At 43.3% G+C, this 18,697-nt stretch overlaps 2 protein-coding genes across 6 annotated transcripts; both read right to left on the bottom strand.

Annotated features, from left to right (window-relative positions):
* Window positions 1-127: 127 nt before the first annotated feature.
* LOC112073075 (homologous-pairing protein 2 homolog) lies at window positions 128-4,424 on the bottom strand. 3 transcript variants are annotated; one of them, XM_024140443.2, is made up of 8 exons: window positions 4,310-4,424; window positions 3,999-4,099; window positions 3,816-3,905; window positions 1,193-1,304; window positions 968-1,113; window positions 834-887; window positions 517-576; window positions 128-361 (listed from the first exon to the last, which is right to left on the bottom strand). In XM_024140443.2, the coding sequence occupies exons 1-8, from the start codon at window positions 4,329-4,331 to the stop codon at window positions 305-307; spliced, it is 642 nt and encodes a 213-aa protein (XP_023996211.1). In that variant the 5' UTR covers window positions 4,332-4,424; the 3' UTR covers window positions 128-304. The 3 variants fall into 3 exon arrangements, 2 of the variants coding, with proteins under 2 accessions (XP_023996211.1, XP_023996212.1); XR_002894455.2 differs by having other exon boundaries at window positions 334-361; window positions 764-887; XM_024140444.2 differs by lacking the exon at window positions 3,816-3,905.
* Window positions 4,425-5,868: 1,444 nt separating this feature from the next.
* LOC112073073 (reticulophagy regulator 3) lies at window positions 5,869-18,182 on the bottom strand. Of its 3 annotated transcripts, none has more exons than XM_024140441.2 (10): window positions 18,094-18,182; window positions 15,439-15,712; window positions 12,947-13,053; window positions 12,557-12,587; window positions 12,320-12,446; window positions 12,093-12,177; window positions 11,373-11,510; window positions 11,125-11,207; window positions 10,676-10,808; window positions 5,869-7,055 (listed from the first exon to the last, which is right to left on the bottom strand). In XM_024140441.2, exons 2-10 carry the CDS (start codon window positions 15,681-15,683, stop codon window positions 6,487-6,489), a joined length of 1,518 nt encoding a protein of 505 aa, XP_023996209.1. In that variant the 5' UTR covers window positions 15,684-15,712; window positions 18,094-18,182; the 3' UTR covers window positions 5,869-6,486. The 3 variants fall into 3 exon arrangements, with proteins under 3 accessions (XP_023996209.1, XP_070296133.1, XP_023996208.1); XM_070440032.1 differs by lacking the exon at window positions 18,094-18,182 and adding an exon at window positions 17,995-18,013; XM_024140440.2 differs by lacking the exon at window positions 18,094-18,182 and adding an exon at window positions 16,190-16,272.
* Window positions 18,183-18,697: the final 515 nt, after the last annotated feature.

Below are 18,697 nucleotides of genomic sequence, written 5' to 3'. Positions count from 1 at the left end.
AATGTTTAATCTGTGTAATCACCGGAGTTTAAAAAGGGATTTTATACAACAAGTCTTTGTGCTGGTATAAATAAATCAGGTCTGTTACGTTTTTTTTGCTGATTTGGACAAGAATTTGATGAAAGTATTTCATATGAATGATTTTTAATTGCAAAATAAACTTAAGTATACACCTGTACAAGGTATTTTATTACAAAACATTACAAATAGTAATGAGTTACTCCTGGAATGAGTTTTGATGGCATAATACTCCCTGGGAATTGACATTCAAGTCAAAAGTAAACAAAGATCCTCCAACATTCTGTCAGGTACTTGGCATAGTCACTTTACAGTCCTCATCAGTCTCCACACCAACTTCTTCCTAAACAGAGAACACAAAGATGCTGACATCTCAGGTTGACAAATAGAGTTAACATTTGTCTGCCTCATGGTGATGAACAATATCTCATTTCCCAAATAAAAACAATAGAATTGATGTGTAGAACTGTGTCACTGTAGGTCTGTAGAGCATCTTACCAGAAATTGCTTCTTGGTCTTGGGGTATCCCTCCAAAATGGAACCCATCATGTCAGATGCCTGAGAAGAGCAGAGACAAAATCAGACTATTTGTTCTGGTTTATCCTGCTCTGGCACAAATAGTCTTATGGCTTTGATCAAGTAAGGGCTCTATTCAATCCAAATTGCGGAAGTAAGGCAGTGTTCCCGCGTTTAGTGGAGACTGCATTCACGGTAAACGATGCATGTCTGCTTAATCGGAAATGACCTTTACATTTTATCACGCAATCCGTAACACTTCAGCAATACAGCTGGAATAGAGCCCTAAAATAAATCACCAGTCTCTTCCTCTTCTTCCACTCTTTCACGTAGAGATGTCTCTCCTTGTAAACCTGAAGGAAAGACGCATGAGCACAGTATATGGAAAAAAAAGTGTTTTGTAATTGAACCCAGGTCTGATTGTGACCCATACCATCTCCTTCTGCTCTGGTGTGACATGATTGGTCGCTGACTTGATCTTCTCCAGGCGCTCCCTGTAACCAGAACACTCTGCTTTCAGCTCCTGGATCTCTGACATCATTTCCTCTGTGGTCAGGGAGCTGTTGAGCTCCTTCAGCTCTGCAATCAGAGATAAGAGTATGTCAGATTGTCCAGTGTGTGGGTACGGTGCTGATAGGGCCAAAGAGGGGAGCCCTACCTGCGTCCAGCTGTCTGCAGCCCTGAGAGATAGCATGCACCTGTGTGCTGAGGTCAGAGATGCGACTGTCGATGGCCTTCAGATCTGCCTCACTCACCTCTGCAAACTGGGCCTGTAGGCAGTCAAATATATTCTGGTAGTTACTTTTACAGGTTTGTTTTTTAATTGCTTTGGTGCAATTTTCACAACTCTCAGTTCAAAACAGATCATCAAAAAGGCAGTTAACACATTTTCAATTGATTATAACACAAAAATCAGTCATTTTTTTCATCAAACTGCACACTGCTTTACTACAATTGTATTGGCCAATACAGAACTGTATAGCCATAATATATACATTTACATAGTTTTTATCCAAAGTGACAAAAGTCCACACATTTTGGTATGTATCCCCAGTGGGAATCGAATCCACAACTCTGCTGTTGTTAGTGCCACGGTCTTATGAACTGAGCCACGTACAGGACCACTACAATACATAAGTACAAAACTATGAAATACTTGATTATAATTAATATAATACAGGTGGAAGATGTATGCTTGCCATCCCCATGTGAGTACCACCCTCATAAAGGCCATGGATGAGGCATGCAATTATTTAAATCCAGACCTATAGTACCAATCAAAAGTTTGGACACACCTTCTCATTCAAGGGTTTTTCTGAATTTTTACTATTTTCTACAATGTAGAATAATAGTGAAGACATCAAAACTATGAAATAACACATATGGAATCAAATAGTAACCAAAGAAAAGTGACAAAAACAAATCAAAATATATTTTATGAGATTCTTCAAAGTAGCCACCCTTTGCCTTGACAACTTTGCACACTTGGCATTTTCAACCAGCTTCATGAGGTAGTCACCTGGAATGCATTTCAATTAACAGGTGTGTCTTTTTAATTTAATTTGTGGAATTTCTTTCCTTAATGCGTTTGAGCCAGTGGTGTGACAAGGTAGGTAGGTATACAGGATATACAGAAGGTATACAAGGCATACAGAAGATAGCCCTATTTGGTAAAAGACCAAGTCCATATTATGGCAAGGACAGCTAAAATAAGCAAAGAGAAATGACAGTCCATCATTACTTTAAGACAGGAAGGTCAGTCAATATGGAAAATTTCAAGAACTTTGAAAGTTTCTTCAAGTGCAGTCGCAAAAACCATAAAGAGCTACAATGAAACTGGCTCTCATGAAGACCACCACAGGAAAGGAAGACCCAGAGTTACCACTGCTGCAGAGGATAAGTTCATTAGAGTAAACTGCACCTCAGATTGCAGCCCAAATAAATGCTTCACAGAGGCCAAGTAACAGACACATCTCAACATCAACTGTTCAGAGGAGACCGCATGAATCAGGCCTTCATGGTCGAATTGCTGCAAAGAAACCATTACTAAAGGACAACAATAAGAAGACTTGCTTAGGCCAAGAAACACGAGAAATGGACATTAGACCGGTGGAAATCTGTCCTTTGGTCTGATGAGTCTAAATGTGAGATCTTTGGTTCCAACTGCTGTGTGAGACGCAGAGTAGGTGAATGGATGATCTCCACATGTGTGGGTCCCACCATGAAGCAGGTGTGATGGTGCTTTGCTGGTGACACGGTCTGTGATTTATTTAGTATTCAAGGCACACTTAACATTCATGGCTACCACAGCATTCTGCAGCGATACGCCATCCCATCTGGTTTGCGCTGAGTGGGGCTATGATTTGTTTTTCAACAGGACAATGACCCAACACACCTCCAGGCTGTGTAAGGGCTATTTGATCAAGAAAGAGTTTGATAGAGTGCTGCATCAGATGACCTGGCCTCCACAATCACCCAACCTCAGCCCAATTGAGATGGTTTGGGATAAGTTGGACCGCAGAGTGAAGAAAAAGCAGCCAAAAAGTGCTCAGCATATGTGGGAACTCCTTCAAGACTGTTGGAAAAGCATTCCTCATGAAGCTGGTTGAGAGAATGCCAAGATTGTGCAAAGCTGTCAAGGCAAAAGTTAGCTAGTTTGAAGAATCTCAAATATAAAATATATGTTTTGTTTAACACTTTTTTGGTTACTACATGATTCCATGTGTTGTTTCATAGTTTGTAGAAAATACTAAAAATAAAGAAAAACCCTTGAATGAGTAGGTGTGTTCAAACTTTTGACTGGTACTGTATGTCAGGCTTGGATAGAAAATTATACATTTCTATGGGTAGTGCAAGTGTATTGCCTAATGTGAAAACAGTGTACTGTAATTTACAGTACTGTAGCATACTGCATTCAAAGGGTAATTTTGAAACATCTTACATTTTCTGCCATTGGAGTACATTAAAATAAGAAAACATAATTATGTTGTGTTTTGGTGATCAAACCAATGTACTAATTTCACAGTAAACTTATGTTGGATCAATGGTTGTGTGGTGAAAGGTCTCCAAACAAAATTAATGAATGGAAGACTGGCTGCTTACAAGTGTTAACAGGTGAGTTTTTTTTTAAACAAATTCCCCACATACTTGTGAAAATAACACCAAAGAGAGAAAAAACGAATCACCAAAACAGAAAAGATTCAGATCAGCAGTGGCTACATATTTCCGTCAACATATACAATACGCATTGACGTGCTGCTCTGATACTCAGCCTGGATCACCTGATCAGCAAAGTAGATCTTTTGCTTCCCATAGGTTTTCTCTTTGATCTTCCCTTCCAGTGCCAACTGTTCCATGGCTTTAACCACAGCCTACCAGGATAGGAATGAGTAATCAAATATACATTTTAGTTTATACARGCTGAAAKTCYTYTCACMGGCTCAGAASAGTTTAMCCTTTCTCACCGTCTTTCCCAGGCCGTGCTGCTTCTGTAAATTGTTAAAGACATCTTGGGCACTGTAAGGACGGTTCTTCTCGTTCAGGTAAGCAAATATGACTGTTAAACCTGACAATAAAAACACAAAACAGTGACCTGTATAACTTCTAGCTGTTGTATGGATTTATCAGTGCAGGTCAGTATGCTAGCTTGCTGTACTGGTTCTAACTTATCTAACGTTAGCTAAATCGGTTAGGAAAACGTCTGTCATGTTTGGCAACATACCAGACACAATCAATGTAGCAACCAGGTAAAATAAAAAATGATTAAAACTCATACCTCCGTTGTCTTTTTTGCTCATTTTCTTTATTCTGTGAGCTATAAGCTATCGCTAACTAACTTGTGCTAGCTAGCGGTGCAATAATTATTTATCTTGAGTTTCGCGCGCCGTGAAGCATTGTGGGTGCCCAGGCTTTACATACGTCATATCAAAACAATAGCTGGTTTTCATCACCCTCCACCTTTGTGCAAGACAGCCCTGGGACAGCTTGAAAATGTATGGACTCTCGAGCAGTGGATGAAATAAGCGCCAGCAACCAGCCAAATGTCGGTAAAAAGAGTCCCAAGTGAAAACCTTTTATTTACCAGCAACACTGGCTAGTGGACCAAAATGTCAAAATTGTGATTTTGTATCTGTGGAATATTGCATTGTTTAGAAATAACAAAATAAACATTTAATCCAGACTTCATATTTAATAAGATTTGCACATCAAAACCAATGTCAGAGGGAGAGAAAAAAAAAAAACGGTACTGAACAAATTTATAGAACATAATACTAAGAATGAAGAATTTCCTGGCCGTCTTCATGAAGCGATACCGCAACAACCCCTATTTAAACTAAAGTGGTCCAAAACAAGTCATGTACATTCACTCTTTTTAATTAAAATCCCAAACCTTTTCAGATCAGACAGATTCTGTTTTCTGGGACATCTCCATGAACAGGGAATCTAGAAGTTCTATTGTAGGTAATCTCCCACAGTCATGATTTTCTATACAACACAAATAGCGTTATTGGGCAATATATATATATATATATAAACCAGCATTGTCTCTTTCTGATTGTTTGATCCAGCTACGTCAGCAAAACCCATCTGTGGGCCATTTCAGTTTCATTGACCAAGAAGAATCACTCCTATTTATTAGATTTTTTCCATGAAAAGACAAAAGCAGCAAGAGCTTGTTTGCCCATCGCAGGTTAATCATGCTGACCTGCACACAAAAAAAAATAAGAATAGGCTAACATTTACTGCACCCTAGTTTTTAAAAGACAAGCATATTACATATTTTCCTTTACATATTCACAAAAAAAAAAAAAAGGCTAATCAGGTTGAGTTTTGTATACCAGCATTTTGTTCACCCATCAATGTAAACATGTTTTCCTGATGATTTTCTTAAGACGTTTACAAAATGTGGTTCATGCATGAGTTTAGAGGTTAAACTAAAAGGCTTATATTCTGTACTTCTTACATATGCATGTCTATTCTACAGATTCTCCTCTGAGAAGGATCGGCAAAAATGAGTTAAGATGGTGTCAGGGATTGGGAATGCCACGGGAGAAGGGATACAAGGAGCAGGTTAACTTGATAAAGTTACTTATTGTGATGATAAAGACAAAAAGATCTAAATAGCCCATGACTGCTCATTCAAGACACATGGAGAACACAGGAGGCAACCCTACGTTCACGGATCTACCCAGAAGTACAGCAAACAAAACCAATGGTGTGGGAAGAAACATTCTGGGGGGGGGAGACAGTAAAACACATTTAACTAAAATGCCAATCCCCTTTCTTTAAAACAATGATTTCAGACTCAAAACAAATTCATGTCTCAATCAAGAATGATCTAAAAAAATATCACCATTAATATTTACTTAGTTTCTAATAGAGAATGAGTGTCTTAAAATTAAAGCAGTGGTTTTTACTAAAAGAGAGAGTACCAGTCAGCTATTGCTAAAACTATTCAAAACTAGGTCATTTCAGTTGTAAAACTTCACTAATCAACAGGAATGTCATACTTGGTCCCATATTAAATAGCCCTGTGTGTCTAGCATTTTAGGAAATGTCTATACTACCTAGTGGTCGACTTTAAAAAAAAACGTATTACTCACTAGGGCATACTGGATGACAGGACAGAGAAGTGGTTCCGTAATGCTGTTTCAAAAACAGATGGGAGTTTTTTTACATTGCGTTTCCTATTGCTCAGCCTGCAAAAGAAGACTTTCTGGATGATGGTGGCTTACACATACAAGCTACAGACTAAAGGAAGAAATTGAAAAGTGAGATAGAAATCAGAAGTACTTCACAGTGATATCAACTGAGGCCAATCGGGAGCCTGGCTGCTGGATCCTACGATTAAATGACTCACACATACACGCAGTCAAAACAATCCATAAACATTCCAATCACTCAATCACACACAAAGACTTAGTTTGATTGTTATGCACAGGTAGAGGAGCCTCACTGTGGTTTCCCCAGTAGGTTGGAGAGGAAGCTGGACTCCTGTCCCCCACCCTGCCCTCCTCCCCGTCCTCCTGCACCCCCAAAGGAATCCATCTGGTTCAGCTCCGACTGGTCCAGCATCTCAAAGTCCTCTCCGTCCAAGTCCGTGTCCAGCTCCGAGCTAGACTGCTTGCGGTAGCCCCTATGAGCCCCTGCTCTGGTGGGCCCCACCCTCTCTCTGCGGGCGGCAGGGGGACGAGGCTGCATGGCACCAGCCAATGCCGCCTGAATCATGTTGCTAGCGATGATTCCAGCCAGGTCACCTCCGAGGAAGTCAGAAGCAGTGGGGAGGCCGCCGAAGGAGAGCTCCTCGTCCAGGTCGTCCTGGTCAGAGTCCAGGTGGGATTCCACATCCAGCAGCTCGGCCGTGGTTCGGGGGCCAGTCCGCCCAGACCGAAGACCCAGGCTGGGCAGCCCGATGCATGAGTCGTCGTCGTCGTCCATCAGGGTGGCATCTGGGTTGATGGAGGGGAAGTCATTGAGGTCTCGTGCAAACGACTCCTCATTGTCACTGTGTCTATCAAAATCTGAAGATGAACGGAGAGGAAGGGGTTCAATGTTGTTGGAATGTCATTTGTAATTTAAAAACACAGACAATCACCCTGCACAACATGTCTTACCAAAGTAGGCAGACATACCACAATACAGGAAAACACAGTGCAGTGCCTTATGACAAGTTACTTTGTGGGTGACAGTGATTTCAGAAGCAAAGTAGGAGATAAAACATAGGCTATATTGCCCCCCCCCCCCTAATTTGATAGTGGGGTAGTAGATGACTAGTCTCCCTTATGACTCAGATGCCTACATAGTATACACCATAAACATACAGTGCATTCGGAAAGTATTCAGACGCCTTGACTTTTTCCACATTGTTACTTAACAGCCTTATTCTAAAATTGATTAAACACATTTTTTCCTCAATCTACACACAATAACCCATAATGACAAAGCAAAAACACGTTTAACATTTTTGTGAAAAGTTTTTAAAAAATTAAAAAAACAGATACCTTATTTACATAAGTATTCAGACCCTTTGCTATGAGACTCACATTTGAGCTCAGGTGCATCCTGTTTCCATTGATCATCCTTGAGATGCTTCCAGTGGCAATGTAAATCTTGGTTGGGCAAACTCGAAAAACATTTTGGGGGGGGAGGGGGATGCATGCCAGCAAAGCCACTACACAACACTAAACAATACATTAATTGCATAATAACGGTGACCACAAACTGTTAGGGCCTACATAAAGCTGTTCCAACAGCAGAGTCCCAACACCTTACCACTGCCACAACTGGCTATCAGCAGGGCCTTGTCTGGCAGTGAAACAGTTCATTCAGCCTCATTTACAGCCTTTAAAAAAAACATAGCTGATATGGCCGACTTGCTTAAACAAATGTGGTTTCTACTGACAATTGAGAGGTACAAACTATGGCATAAGGGGACGACGAGCGGATAACAGGCAATCCGTAATTTTGATCAAGACATTAGTGAGCAAGCTAGGACGGACATAGTCAATATAACTATTTGTTCAGCACTTTTGAAATGTACAGCAGCAGAATTCAGAACATGGGCCGTTTTTACAGTATTTTCCCTGTACACCAAGTCAGAACCGTAGGATAAATAAAAGGGGGCATATAAGTAGACAAAGCTGTTACAATATTAGATGATTACATTTCTCTAAAACAGACTATAGGCTACATGTGCACCACCAAGTCAGAACAGTAGGCGAAATTATGAGGAGGAGAAGGGAACAAATTGTTAGGTTGAGGCACATGGGCTACTAACAGCTTACTATTACCTTCTTAGCTACAGTATACATATCCCTGCCATATTACATAATTTATGCAGCAGCATACAATACATTTTTGGACTCACTTTGTTGTGCTCACTTAAAACAGGAAGGTGGACACAATGGTTCTTCATGGACATATTTTGTCATCAAATTTTGTCAAAGTCTGGTATTCTCTGGATTTATGGAGATTCAAGACAACTGGGAACTCAGGAAAAAAACAAGGTCGAATCATGATGACGTCAGTGATCTTCAGGTCAGAGCTCTAGAAAGGGGCCCAAGTTCCCGACTTGCAATTCCGAGTTGGATGACCGTTCAAAACGTATTGTCCCAGTCGGAGCTCGCTTTCCCCCCCCCAGAGTTCCCAGTTGTCTTGAACTCACTGAAGTCTGAGATTTCCCAGTTCAGATTTTCCAGTTGTTTTGAGTGCAGCCAAAGTCATGCTGGATTGACAGCACGGCCAATGTTGAATGTTTATCCTTTTAAGCTTGGAAAAGAGACCCTTAAATCCAGACTTGGACCACATACCCGCTCCACTGACGACCAGGCTAGTGATTGCTTTGCAATTCTTGAAGTTAGCCACTGATTCCTTCCAAACCATTCATTGTTGTGTAATGTTTATGTCCAATGGCCGAGGAGCACCGATACATTTTATCTATACATTTCTCTTCATATGACAAGGATTGAAAAGGATTTGCCAGTAGATGATCGACTTGACTCATGCTGATGACTGCTAGCTTGCTAGCTAAGATTTTGAAAGTAGGATGTTGACATAATCAGTCCAATCAAAGCTACTGTAGATATAACGTGATTTTTATCTGTGGCCAATGACCCTGAGCCTTCTTGGATAGGCATTTCTAAAGTAACTCTATGGCAGCACCCAAGGGTCTTGAATGTTCGAGCTCTACCCATAGATTTTGCAGTGACGTAGTGTCCCCATGAGTGAACACTGAGCCAATCACATTACCAACCCTTACGCTCCGTATTTTCCACTGGCTGCCCCAGCACCACAGAAAGCACTGAGCTAGGCTGAAACACCTGCATTTTGGAGCTGCCTTACTCAAAGACAAAAAGATACCATGTTTGCATGCGGCTTTATTAACTCAACGATTGTTTGCAAACTGACATGTGAAACGTATTAATGCCAAAATAACATGCAAAACAGGCACACAAAAAAAGCTGGTGGGGCTCATGATTTAGAAAGGCACACGCCTATCTATACAAGGTCTCACAGTTGACAGTGCATATCAGAGTAAAAACCAAGCCATGAGGTCGAAGGAACTGTCCGTAGAGCTCCGAGACAGGATTGTGTTGAGACAAAGCTCTGGGGACGGGTACCAAAACATTTCTGCAGCATTGAAGGTCCCCAAGAACAGTGGCCCCCATCATTCTTAAATGGAAGTAGTTTGGAACCACCAAGACCCTTCCTAGAGCTGGCCGCCTGGCCAAACTGAGCAATCGGGGGAGAAGGGCCTTGGTCAGGGAGGTGACCAAGCAGGCCTTTATGGTAGAGTGGCCCGACAGAAGCCACTCATTGGTAAAAGGCACATGACAGCCCCCTTGGAATTTGCCAAAAGGCATCTAAAGGACTCTTGAACCATGTGAATCAAGATTATCTGGTCTGATGAAAGTCTTTGGTCTGAAAACCAAACGTCACGTCGGAAGGAAACCTGGCACCATCCCTACGGAGAAGCATGGTGGTGGCAGCATCATGCTGTGGGGATGTTCTTCAGCGGCAGGGACTGGGAGACTAGTCAGGATTGAGGGAAAGATGAACGGAGCATAGTACACAGAGAACCTTGATAAAAACCTGCACAGGAGCTCTCAGGACCTCAGACTGGGGCAAAGATTCACCTTCCAACAGGACAACAACCCTAAGCACACAGCCAAGACAACACAGGAGTGGCTTCGGGACAAGTTTTTGCTTTGTCATTATGAGGTATTGTGTATAGATTGATGAGGGGAAAAAATGATTTAATACATTTTAGAATAAGGCAGTAACGTAACAAAATCAAGGGGTCTGAATACTTTCCGAACGCACTGTACACACACATCAGCTCAGACAGATCAAGCCCAGAGAGGCCCAGCTCATGATCTCCATCAGCAGCTGATTTTAAATTAGAATGGAAAATGTATGTTTGCATCGAACTGCAGCAATTCGTTCTCTAATCAAAAACAAAGTGTCAAACTAAAACGTATCGTTCCTGTATCGTAGCCCATGTATCTAGATACGTATCCAATCGTCTTGAAAGGGAAAGATGTACATCCCTAATAGCTACATTGGATCTGGTTCTAATTCTCGTGACTCCAGAGTATATGTGCCTGGAGGTGCAGACTCAGCGGGTGGGTGCGTACTGTACCTTCTGAGCCCTCTGTGAGAGGAGTCTGGCCACGGGACAGATTAAAGGTCCCATTGTCTGTGTACGAGACCTCAGCGTCAGAGTGCTCAGAGTCAGTCATCGCAAGTTCTTTGGCCACTATAGCATCGTCAAACTGAAAGAGAGGAAAGACATTGAACCGTTAGTCATTCATAATATAGTATATTTCCTCTTAAATGTAGTCCATATATCACAGATGATGTGGCCTGATATGACTGGCAGGGCCTGCTATTTATATCTCTAAAGGGGTCAGGTTATTGTAAATCTGAGACCAGCTGCAGTCTTAAGCTACATATGCCACTCCTGGCCATCTAACGGAGTAATAACCAACACAGGAAACAAGTAGGCCAATTTCAATAGCCATAACAGTCAGATAGATGACAACCTGACTATGCTTTTGGACTGCATGTGAAATACATCTGGTGAATTACCGTCGGGCAGAATGCAGCAAGCTCCTCCTCCTCACTGTCACTGGCATCACCGGATGCTGCACCCCGAATTGGCTTGCGGAGGACTGCAGAGCAAACACACAAACCACAGGTTACAATGACTGAGTTATTCCCTTGATCCAGTCAAGGTAGAAGGAGATAGTTTGCATGGACAAACCTAAACAAGTGTATCAATGCCAATGCAACTATCAGAGACAAACAAACAGGCAACACACACACACTGTACTCACACTGGTTGTCGATGGGCTTTGACGTCATATACCCGCGAACGCTGAAGTCCAGCCACTGCAGGGCCGGCTCCAGCTTCACGCACACACGCTGCCACACTCGGTGGTATGCTGCCAGGGGGCACAGCAGAACAGCAAGCACTGGGACAAGAGAGAATGGCTTAATGTTAGTGGAAACATCACTGGGCATAAACAAACAAAAAAAAAAGACAAAAGAACCATGGCTGCATTCATCTGTGCTATTAGGCTCTGGCTCACCCAATCCCCAGCCTCCGAGCTGCTCTCCTCAGCCCAGACACACCCATGAGCTTCAGCCCAACTTATCTCGCCATTCAACGGAGAATGAAACAAAGAGTGGGAGCTCTAGCAGCCACAAGATTATTAAGTACGTCAGAGGGCCCTGGCAAGGCCTCCCTGATCTGTGCTCTCCGGTAGATCGGTCGCTCTACATTGGTTAGAGGTTTTGGGATTAGCATGTCTCAGCCTGACCTCCCTCCATTCCTGCTTCCCCCTCTTCCCGATTCCCTCCCTGCCTGTCTCAGCCCAGCCAGGCGGTAATCACCTCACAGACAGAACCCTGGTGCCGGGGACACAGATCTGGTTTCACCAGCCATGCATTTTTAACAAGGGCAGCCAGCTTCCCACCATTAGGGAGCTCTGAATGGGGATGGCGTTTGGGAAACAGGAGTGTGGGGTAGGTGGGTCGTCTCTCACTGTACTCACCTGCAGAGTAAGAGAGCACCAGTCCAGGAATGTACCGTCCAACCATGACCAGACAGGTCAAGAGGGCACAGGTCAGGAGGCAGAACTAGAGACAACAAACAGAGTTCAACTGGTCAAGTTACTGATTAGTTGTATGTTCACAGTAGGCTGAGAGTAGACAAGATATTGTATTAGGGTTTATATAGGAGACCCTTCATACTAGTACAAGGGGAGTGCCAAGGCCTCACCTTGCCAGGGTTGTGGCGTTTGAACTGCACCAGGCTGGATGTGAAGGCCAGCCCAGAGACCCAGACCTCAGCAATGTGGTGACACAGCTCTGGAACACTGAGCACCCCTGGCTGCACCAGGCCCCAGCTGCAAGATAGAAGTACAATAACATCAGTGACATCATCTCTCTGTGACCACTGCCCAACCAAAGTGTGACGATAGGATACAAATTATATATTTTTAAGACGTAGGCCTACCTTTCACTTTCAGACTCATCAGGTTTTTTAACTGTGGGAAGAGACAGAAAATGCACTTAACACCCGCATTTAACAACAATCCACATCACTACATGCACTAAACTTAGACACTCTACACCACATGAGTTTAAATGAGGACAGGCATGACAAAGGATATCATTCACTATACAGGGTCTAATGAATAGTACAGACCAGGGCCAGCAGGGTATTCACACCAAGGGTAGTATGACACTGGGGAATAAGGGACAGGATCTAAGAACCAAGTCAGGTGTAATTAACACAGTTGGGCAGAGGTACTCAGCAGGGACAGACCAAGACACAGTGGGGCATGAGGCGTTGGGTGCAGAATAAGGCAGACTACCCAGAAATAATGTACGATATCCTCCTCACCTCTGATCTCAGGCCAGATCTTGTTCCTCCAGCTGTCAACGCAGATGAAAACAAGCAGGCCAGAGGACAGCAGGAAGAGCAGGCGCAGCGAGGTCAGGGCAAAGAACCTGGAATAGAACACTAAGGTCAGCTTCAGAACAGCTGACGTTTCCTTTTGTTTAAGATGTCACAAACACACCTCGTGGACTCCCGTGCAAGTGGCAGTTACGCACAGACTCGGTTGTTTGTGTGTGGTGCCTCAGTTACTGACAAAGGTGGGTTGCTGACTGAAAGTGACGGAAAAGGCCGACACCACAAATATCGTGGTGATAGTTTGTGTGTACATGTGACTTTGATCTCTACTTTGAATACAGGCGTTTCCTGTGTTTGTCACCTCCTGAGTAAAATGTTGTCAGACTCTGACAGCAGACAATCTAGACATTAGTTCAAATGAGGACAACAAAGGTTTAGAACTGCATTCACTTCAAGCTCACCAAGAGGCAAACATACTCTTTCACATTGCCAGGCCAGCATTCTAAATAGGATTTTGTAATATCTACATGCAAACCACCATAGTCCCTGTGCCCAAGAACGCCAAGGTAACCTGTCTAAATGACTATCGCCCCATTGAGCTCACAATCTGTTTTCATGAAATGATTTTAAAAGGCTGGTCATGGCTCACATCAACACAATCATCCCAGACACCCTTGACCCACTCCAATTCGCATACCACCCAAACAGATCACACACTCTCTATTGCACACCACACTGCCCTTTTCCACTTGGACAAAAGGAACACCCATGTGAGCATGCGGCTAATTGACTACAGCTCCGTGTTCAACACCAGTGCCCTTCAAGCGCATCACTAAGCTAAGGACCCTGGGACTGAACGCCTCCCTCCTGATGGGACGCCCCCAGGTGGTAGGCACATCCGCCACGCTGAACCTCAACACGGGGGCCCCTCAGGGGTGCGTGCTTAGTCACCTCCTGTACTCCCTGTTCACCCATTACTGTGTGGCCGCACACGACTCCAACACCATCATTACATTTGCTGACGACACAACGGTGAGCAGGTCTGAGAACTGGCAGTGTGGTGCCAGGACAACAACCTCTCAACATCAGCAAGTCAAAGGAGCTGATCGTGGACTACAAGAAACGGAGGGCCGAGCACACCCCCATTCACATCGAAGAGGCTGTAGTGGACCGGGCCGAGAGCTTCAAGTTCCTCAGTGTTCAAATCACAAAGGATCTATCATGGTCCAAACAGACCAACACAGTCGTGAAGAGGGCACAATAATGCCCCTTCCCCCTCAGGAGGCTGAAAAGATTTGGCATGGGCCCTCAGATCCTCAAAATGTTCTACATCTGCACCATTGAAAACATCTTGACTGGCTGCATCACCGTTTGGTATGGCAATTGCTTGGCATCCGACCGTTAGGTGCTACAGAGTGTAGTGCATACAGGACCTCTATACCAGGTGGTGTAAGGGGAAGGCCTTAAAAATTGTCAAAGACTCCAGTCACCCAAGTGATAGACTGCTATCGCACGGCAAGTGGTACCGATGCACCAAGTCCGGAACCAACAGGACCCTGCACAGCTTCTACCTCCAAGCCATAAGACTGCTAAATAGTTAGTCCAAATAGCCATTTGGTAATCTGCACTGACCCTTTTTGCACTAACTTTTTGACTCATCACATACGCTGCTGCTACCGTTTACTCTCTGACACTTTATTCGTAGTTATATGTACATATCTACCTAAATTACCTCGTACCCCTGCACATCGACACTGTACTGGTACCCCTTGTGCATAGCCAAGTTATCGTTACTCATTGCGTAACTATTATTAATTTTACGTGTTTCACTTTTCTATTATTTATCTTTTTTTTGTCTCTGCATTGTTGGGAAGGGCCCATAAGTAAGCATTTCACTATTAGTCCACACCTGTTGTTTACAAAGCATGTAACACAATACAATTGTATTTGTTCTTAATTGATCTGTCTGGTAAAATAAAAGGTAAAATAAAATCAAGCCTAGTAGCCTACAGATTGGTTTCAAAAGCGGTGTTGGAATTCAGGACTATGTAATCTAGCTATGCAAACAACTGGCCCAAAAATAGATAGCTAGATGGCAGCTATTACACGTGGCTCCATTACCACTTGGTTTAACACATCTAAAAGACAGTTAGTGGCCACAATAACAGCAGAGTGAAATGTTGCTGATCGCCTACATCATTAAATATTAGAGAACTATTGGCTGATAATGCATGGCATACAGCTTCTTATTAGTAGTACTGAGATAGATAACACATTCAGAAGGAAACAAAACCCTGCTGTGGTGAGCCATCTGTCTTATCTTAAATTGATTGGAGACGTTTTCGTTGTGCAAAAGCTTCTGATGGTACAGTATATATGATTACTGTACTTGGATATGATTTATGTAAGGCATGAATTATACATTGTACAAATATGCTTGTCATCACTGCTATACCATTTATAATTTCTCTAAAACTTACCAGAACACAACGTTGACCACTGTGTACAGTAGCACACTCTGAAACGGCCTTTCCCAAACCAGAACGGACTGTAGGTAGGTCAACACCGGCTCGTAAGGTCCGAGTCTCTTCTGAAGCGAGGCTTTAACAACGCGGACCTGGCCATCTCTTTCGCTGGAGCATGGTCGACTTCTCAGGCCAAGAGTCGACCCCTGTTTTCCTGAACACTCTCCCATTGCATTTTCCAGTCCTTCCGTATGCGCCATCTCTCGCGTCAAATGTTGATTAAATAACCCTGTAAAATAACACCTCGGGGTAAATATGGAGCTAACTAAAGAAAGTGTCGTGTCCCAGATCGTGTCTCCCACGTCAGAACAACCGAAACCGCTTTTAGCCGACTAGAAGACGATAGCAGACTTGTTACCTTGTCACTCTCAAACAAAGCTACAGTAACTGTCAAATGTCCCTGCCCGAACGAGCTTGTCAGTTAACAAAAATACGCTAACATTCCTGTATCTAGTCAAATTTACCACGCAGTGTCGTTTCACCTGGCTAAGTATTTTGTTAGCTAACTAGCCAAAAAGCTAGCTGTATTTGGCTAGCTATGTGTGCTAACTGAATACTAATAATAGTGCACTGTAGCTAACGTTAACTGCTGGCTTAGCCAACGTTAGCTAGCAAGCAACTGCACGATGCTATCGATATCTTTACCAACTATGACTAGAACATATATCAATTATTTGTAAAATAGCACACAAAAAGGGACACCTACTTTGACATTATTGCAGAAAATTATCAAGTCGTATTGACAATATGGCGTTGCCCTAAACCTAGCTAATTGAAACGCCTTTTTTTACTAAAAAAGATCGTAGTCAACTGGCTCACCAATCAGAAGCAACAACACTACTTTGTCGTTTATTGTGGATTTAGCTGTGGACAGACAGGTTGCGGACCAAAGTTTGTGAATGACATTTCAATAACCTATATTGAGGTAATCTATAATCAGTCAATTGTGTAAAATAGCCTGTATTTACACTTTACTATCACCATCAGACATCACACTATACAGCAGTTGCAATGAAATCATGCATGCAGTATGCCTCATATTCTATAATTACAGCTAGAGCTTCATGTATGAATGAGTTATAACTGAAGTTGCTTTTAAAATACATTTGAAAATAGCTCAAATCATTTCGATACAATTTAGAAGATGTATAGAAAACCCAAATGGAGCAGTTTGTATTCTGCAACAAATCAGATGCCACGTAACAAATAACGAAGCTGTATTATTGCGAGTAACGTCATAAGGATAATGTCAGTGCAGTTTTTGTTCGTACCGGAAGCAAACGGAACGAAGTGGGCGGGACCTACCATCATTTGTCCAATAGAAACCCTCGTTTCGTTTTGCAACAGTTTGGACTAATGATTACACCCTTAATCCCCTGTTTAAAATGCATAATTCCCCCAAATGTGGGGAACTGCTCATCGTAAATAACATAAATACGTATTCTTTGATGAGGTTTAACGGAGGTTGGCATCCAATAAATGTTGCATTACCGCCACCTACTAGAATGGAGTATAACTCCACTAAACTTTGCTTGAAAATAAAAAATAAACTTACAATAAACTTACAAAAAATCCATCACCCTACTCCACTATTTAAATCTATCTAGTCCTACCTCAGGCCAACAGTCTGAAAGGACTGGACACCCCCACTCAACACACCCTGTAACTCTTCTGACGTCAAGTCTGGTACACCCAAATACCTCTCTGCCTGTGCCACCACAACCTTACTTTTCTGCGACTTACGTCCCATCTCTCCAGTACAGTTGATAACCATTGCAATAAAAGCTAAAAATGCAATCTTACTGAAGCATATATCACGTATTGGTCTATCCCTCTGTACTGGTACAGATCTACTAGTAACACTACTCCTCTCAGGATCCATCCCCTTTGACCCCATCTTCCTCTACTTTCTTCACTGCCTCAGCATATGACAACTTCTACACTACTCTAACCCTGGAAACCTCAATCTGCCTTTCTCACAGCAGACATTTCTGATCCCCAGTCCCATGGGCACCCCTACAATTAACACATCCCACTACTTTCCCCAATGCTACACATTCCTTTCTCATGTCATTCTGCATAATTCTCACACCTAGGAACCTCCCTCCTACACACTGCTGCCACATGCCCATAAACTTGACACCTGTAACAATGTAATGGATTTCGGCACAAAAGCTCGTACAGGATAACATATATCCTAACATCACTTTGTCAGGCAAAGACTCAACATCAAAACTCAAAAGAACAGACAGACAACGGCTCTACTGTTTCACCACCCGGTCTGCGTCGCACCAAACAACTAGCATCAGAAACACCGGGAAACTCCCCCTTCAGTTGGTCAACTTTCACATTTACCGCTACTTCAGTAATCACTCCTTTCAATTGAGCCCTTTTATTGAGAGCAGAACAATTCACATCTCTTGTCCCCATTCATTTAACACGGAGCGCTTGCTCCCTCTGACCAGCAGAAACACAAACAATTATCAACAGACCACTTCTGGTTACCCTCACCGATTCCACAGCAACCAACTCTGTTTTCACCCACACTGAAACCACAAATGGATCAGCCAAAAGGCTAGGGTCCACTTCTTCCAAAAATTGCACTCCTACCGTCACAGACTCATCTTTATCCTGACTTTCCGTTACGCAGTGTTGCCAACTTAGCAACTTTGTCGATATATTTAGCGAGTATTCAGACAAATCTAGCGACTTTTCTGGTGTTATTGGAGACTTTTGGAGACTCTGACGTGAGGCACGTATCGTTCTTACTCTTCTCAACGAGCAGCGTGTACTGCCCCGCCCCCGCCCCCGCCCCCACCCCGCCCCGCCCCCCGCCCGCCCCGCCCCGCCCCGCCCCGCCCCGCCCGTCCCAAAGCACTCACAGGCGGCCCAGTCCTCGCGTAGCAGTCCCTCCATGTGCATCAGAGCAGGAGATGTTCACCCCTCCGCGTCCAGACTGCAAATGAATCGCGCATGCGGGAAACCGCCGCCGCTGGCTGATCCCGCCCTGGCTTACATTCACCGCGGAATGTAAATGTAAAATGTTCTTTGTCTAAAATAAAGCACTGCACAAAAATAAATCACTGCATTTGACTCACACAGCCTCAGTCACTTACTCACATTGTCCACTGTGTGTGTGCCTCTCTGTGACAGAAGCTAAAACATCTAGCTGGCTAGCTCATCATGTCTCAGTCTAAACTGTACACTCAAAAAT

The sequence above is a fragment of the Salvelinus sp. IW2-2015 genome, unplaced genomic scaffold (genome assembly GCF_002910315.2).
Source record: "Salvelinus sp. IW2-2015 unplaced genomic scaffold, ASM291031v2 Un_scaffold2137, whole genome shotgun sequence".
Classification (NCBI taxonomy): domain Eukaryota; kingdom Metazoa; phylum Chordata; class Actinopteri; order Salmoniformes; family Salmonidae; genus Salvelinus; species Salvelinus sp. IW2-2015.
The sequence above is the reverse complement of the archived record's forward strand: the minus strand, read 5'-3'. Positions and strand labels throughout refer to the sequence as shown.

What these genes read in the sequence shown, in the direction of transcription:
- LOC112073073 (XM_024140441.2), bottom strand. Translation starts at nt 15,683, where the DNA reads ATGGCGCATACGGAAGGACTGGAAAATGCAATGGGAGAGTGTTCAGGA. An exon ending in AAAGCCCATCGACAACCAGT is followed by an intron (nt 11,208 to 11,372) that starts GTGAGTACAGTG and finishes TTTGCTCTGCAG; the next exon opens with TCCTCCGCAAGCCAATTCGG. An exon ending in TCTCACAGAGGGCTCAGAAG is followed by an intron (nt 7,056 to 10,675) that starts GTACAGTACGCA and finishes GTTCATCTTCAG; the next exon opens with ATTTTGATAGACACAGTGAC.
- LOC112073075 (XM_024140443.2), bottom strand. Translation starts at nt 4,331, where the DNA reads ATGAGCAAAAAAGACAACGGAG. An exon ending in CTGCAGACAGCTGGACGCAG is followed by an intron (nt 1,114 to 1,192) that starts GTAGGGCTCCCC and finishes CTCTGATTGCAG; the next exon opens with AGCTGAAGGAGCTCAACAGC. An exon ending in GGAAGAAGAGGAAGAGACTG is followed by an intron (nt 577 to 833) that starts GTGATTTATTTT and finishes TGCTCTTCTCAG; the next exon opens with GCATCTGACATGATGGGTTC.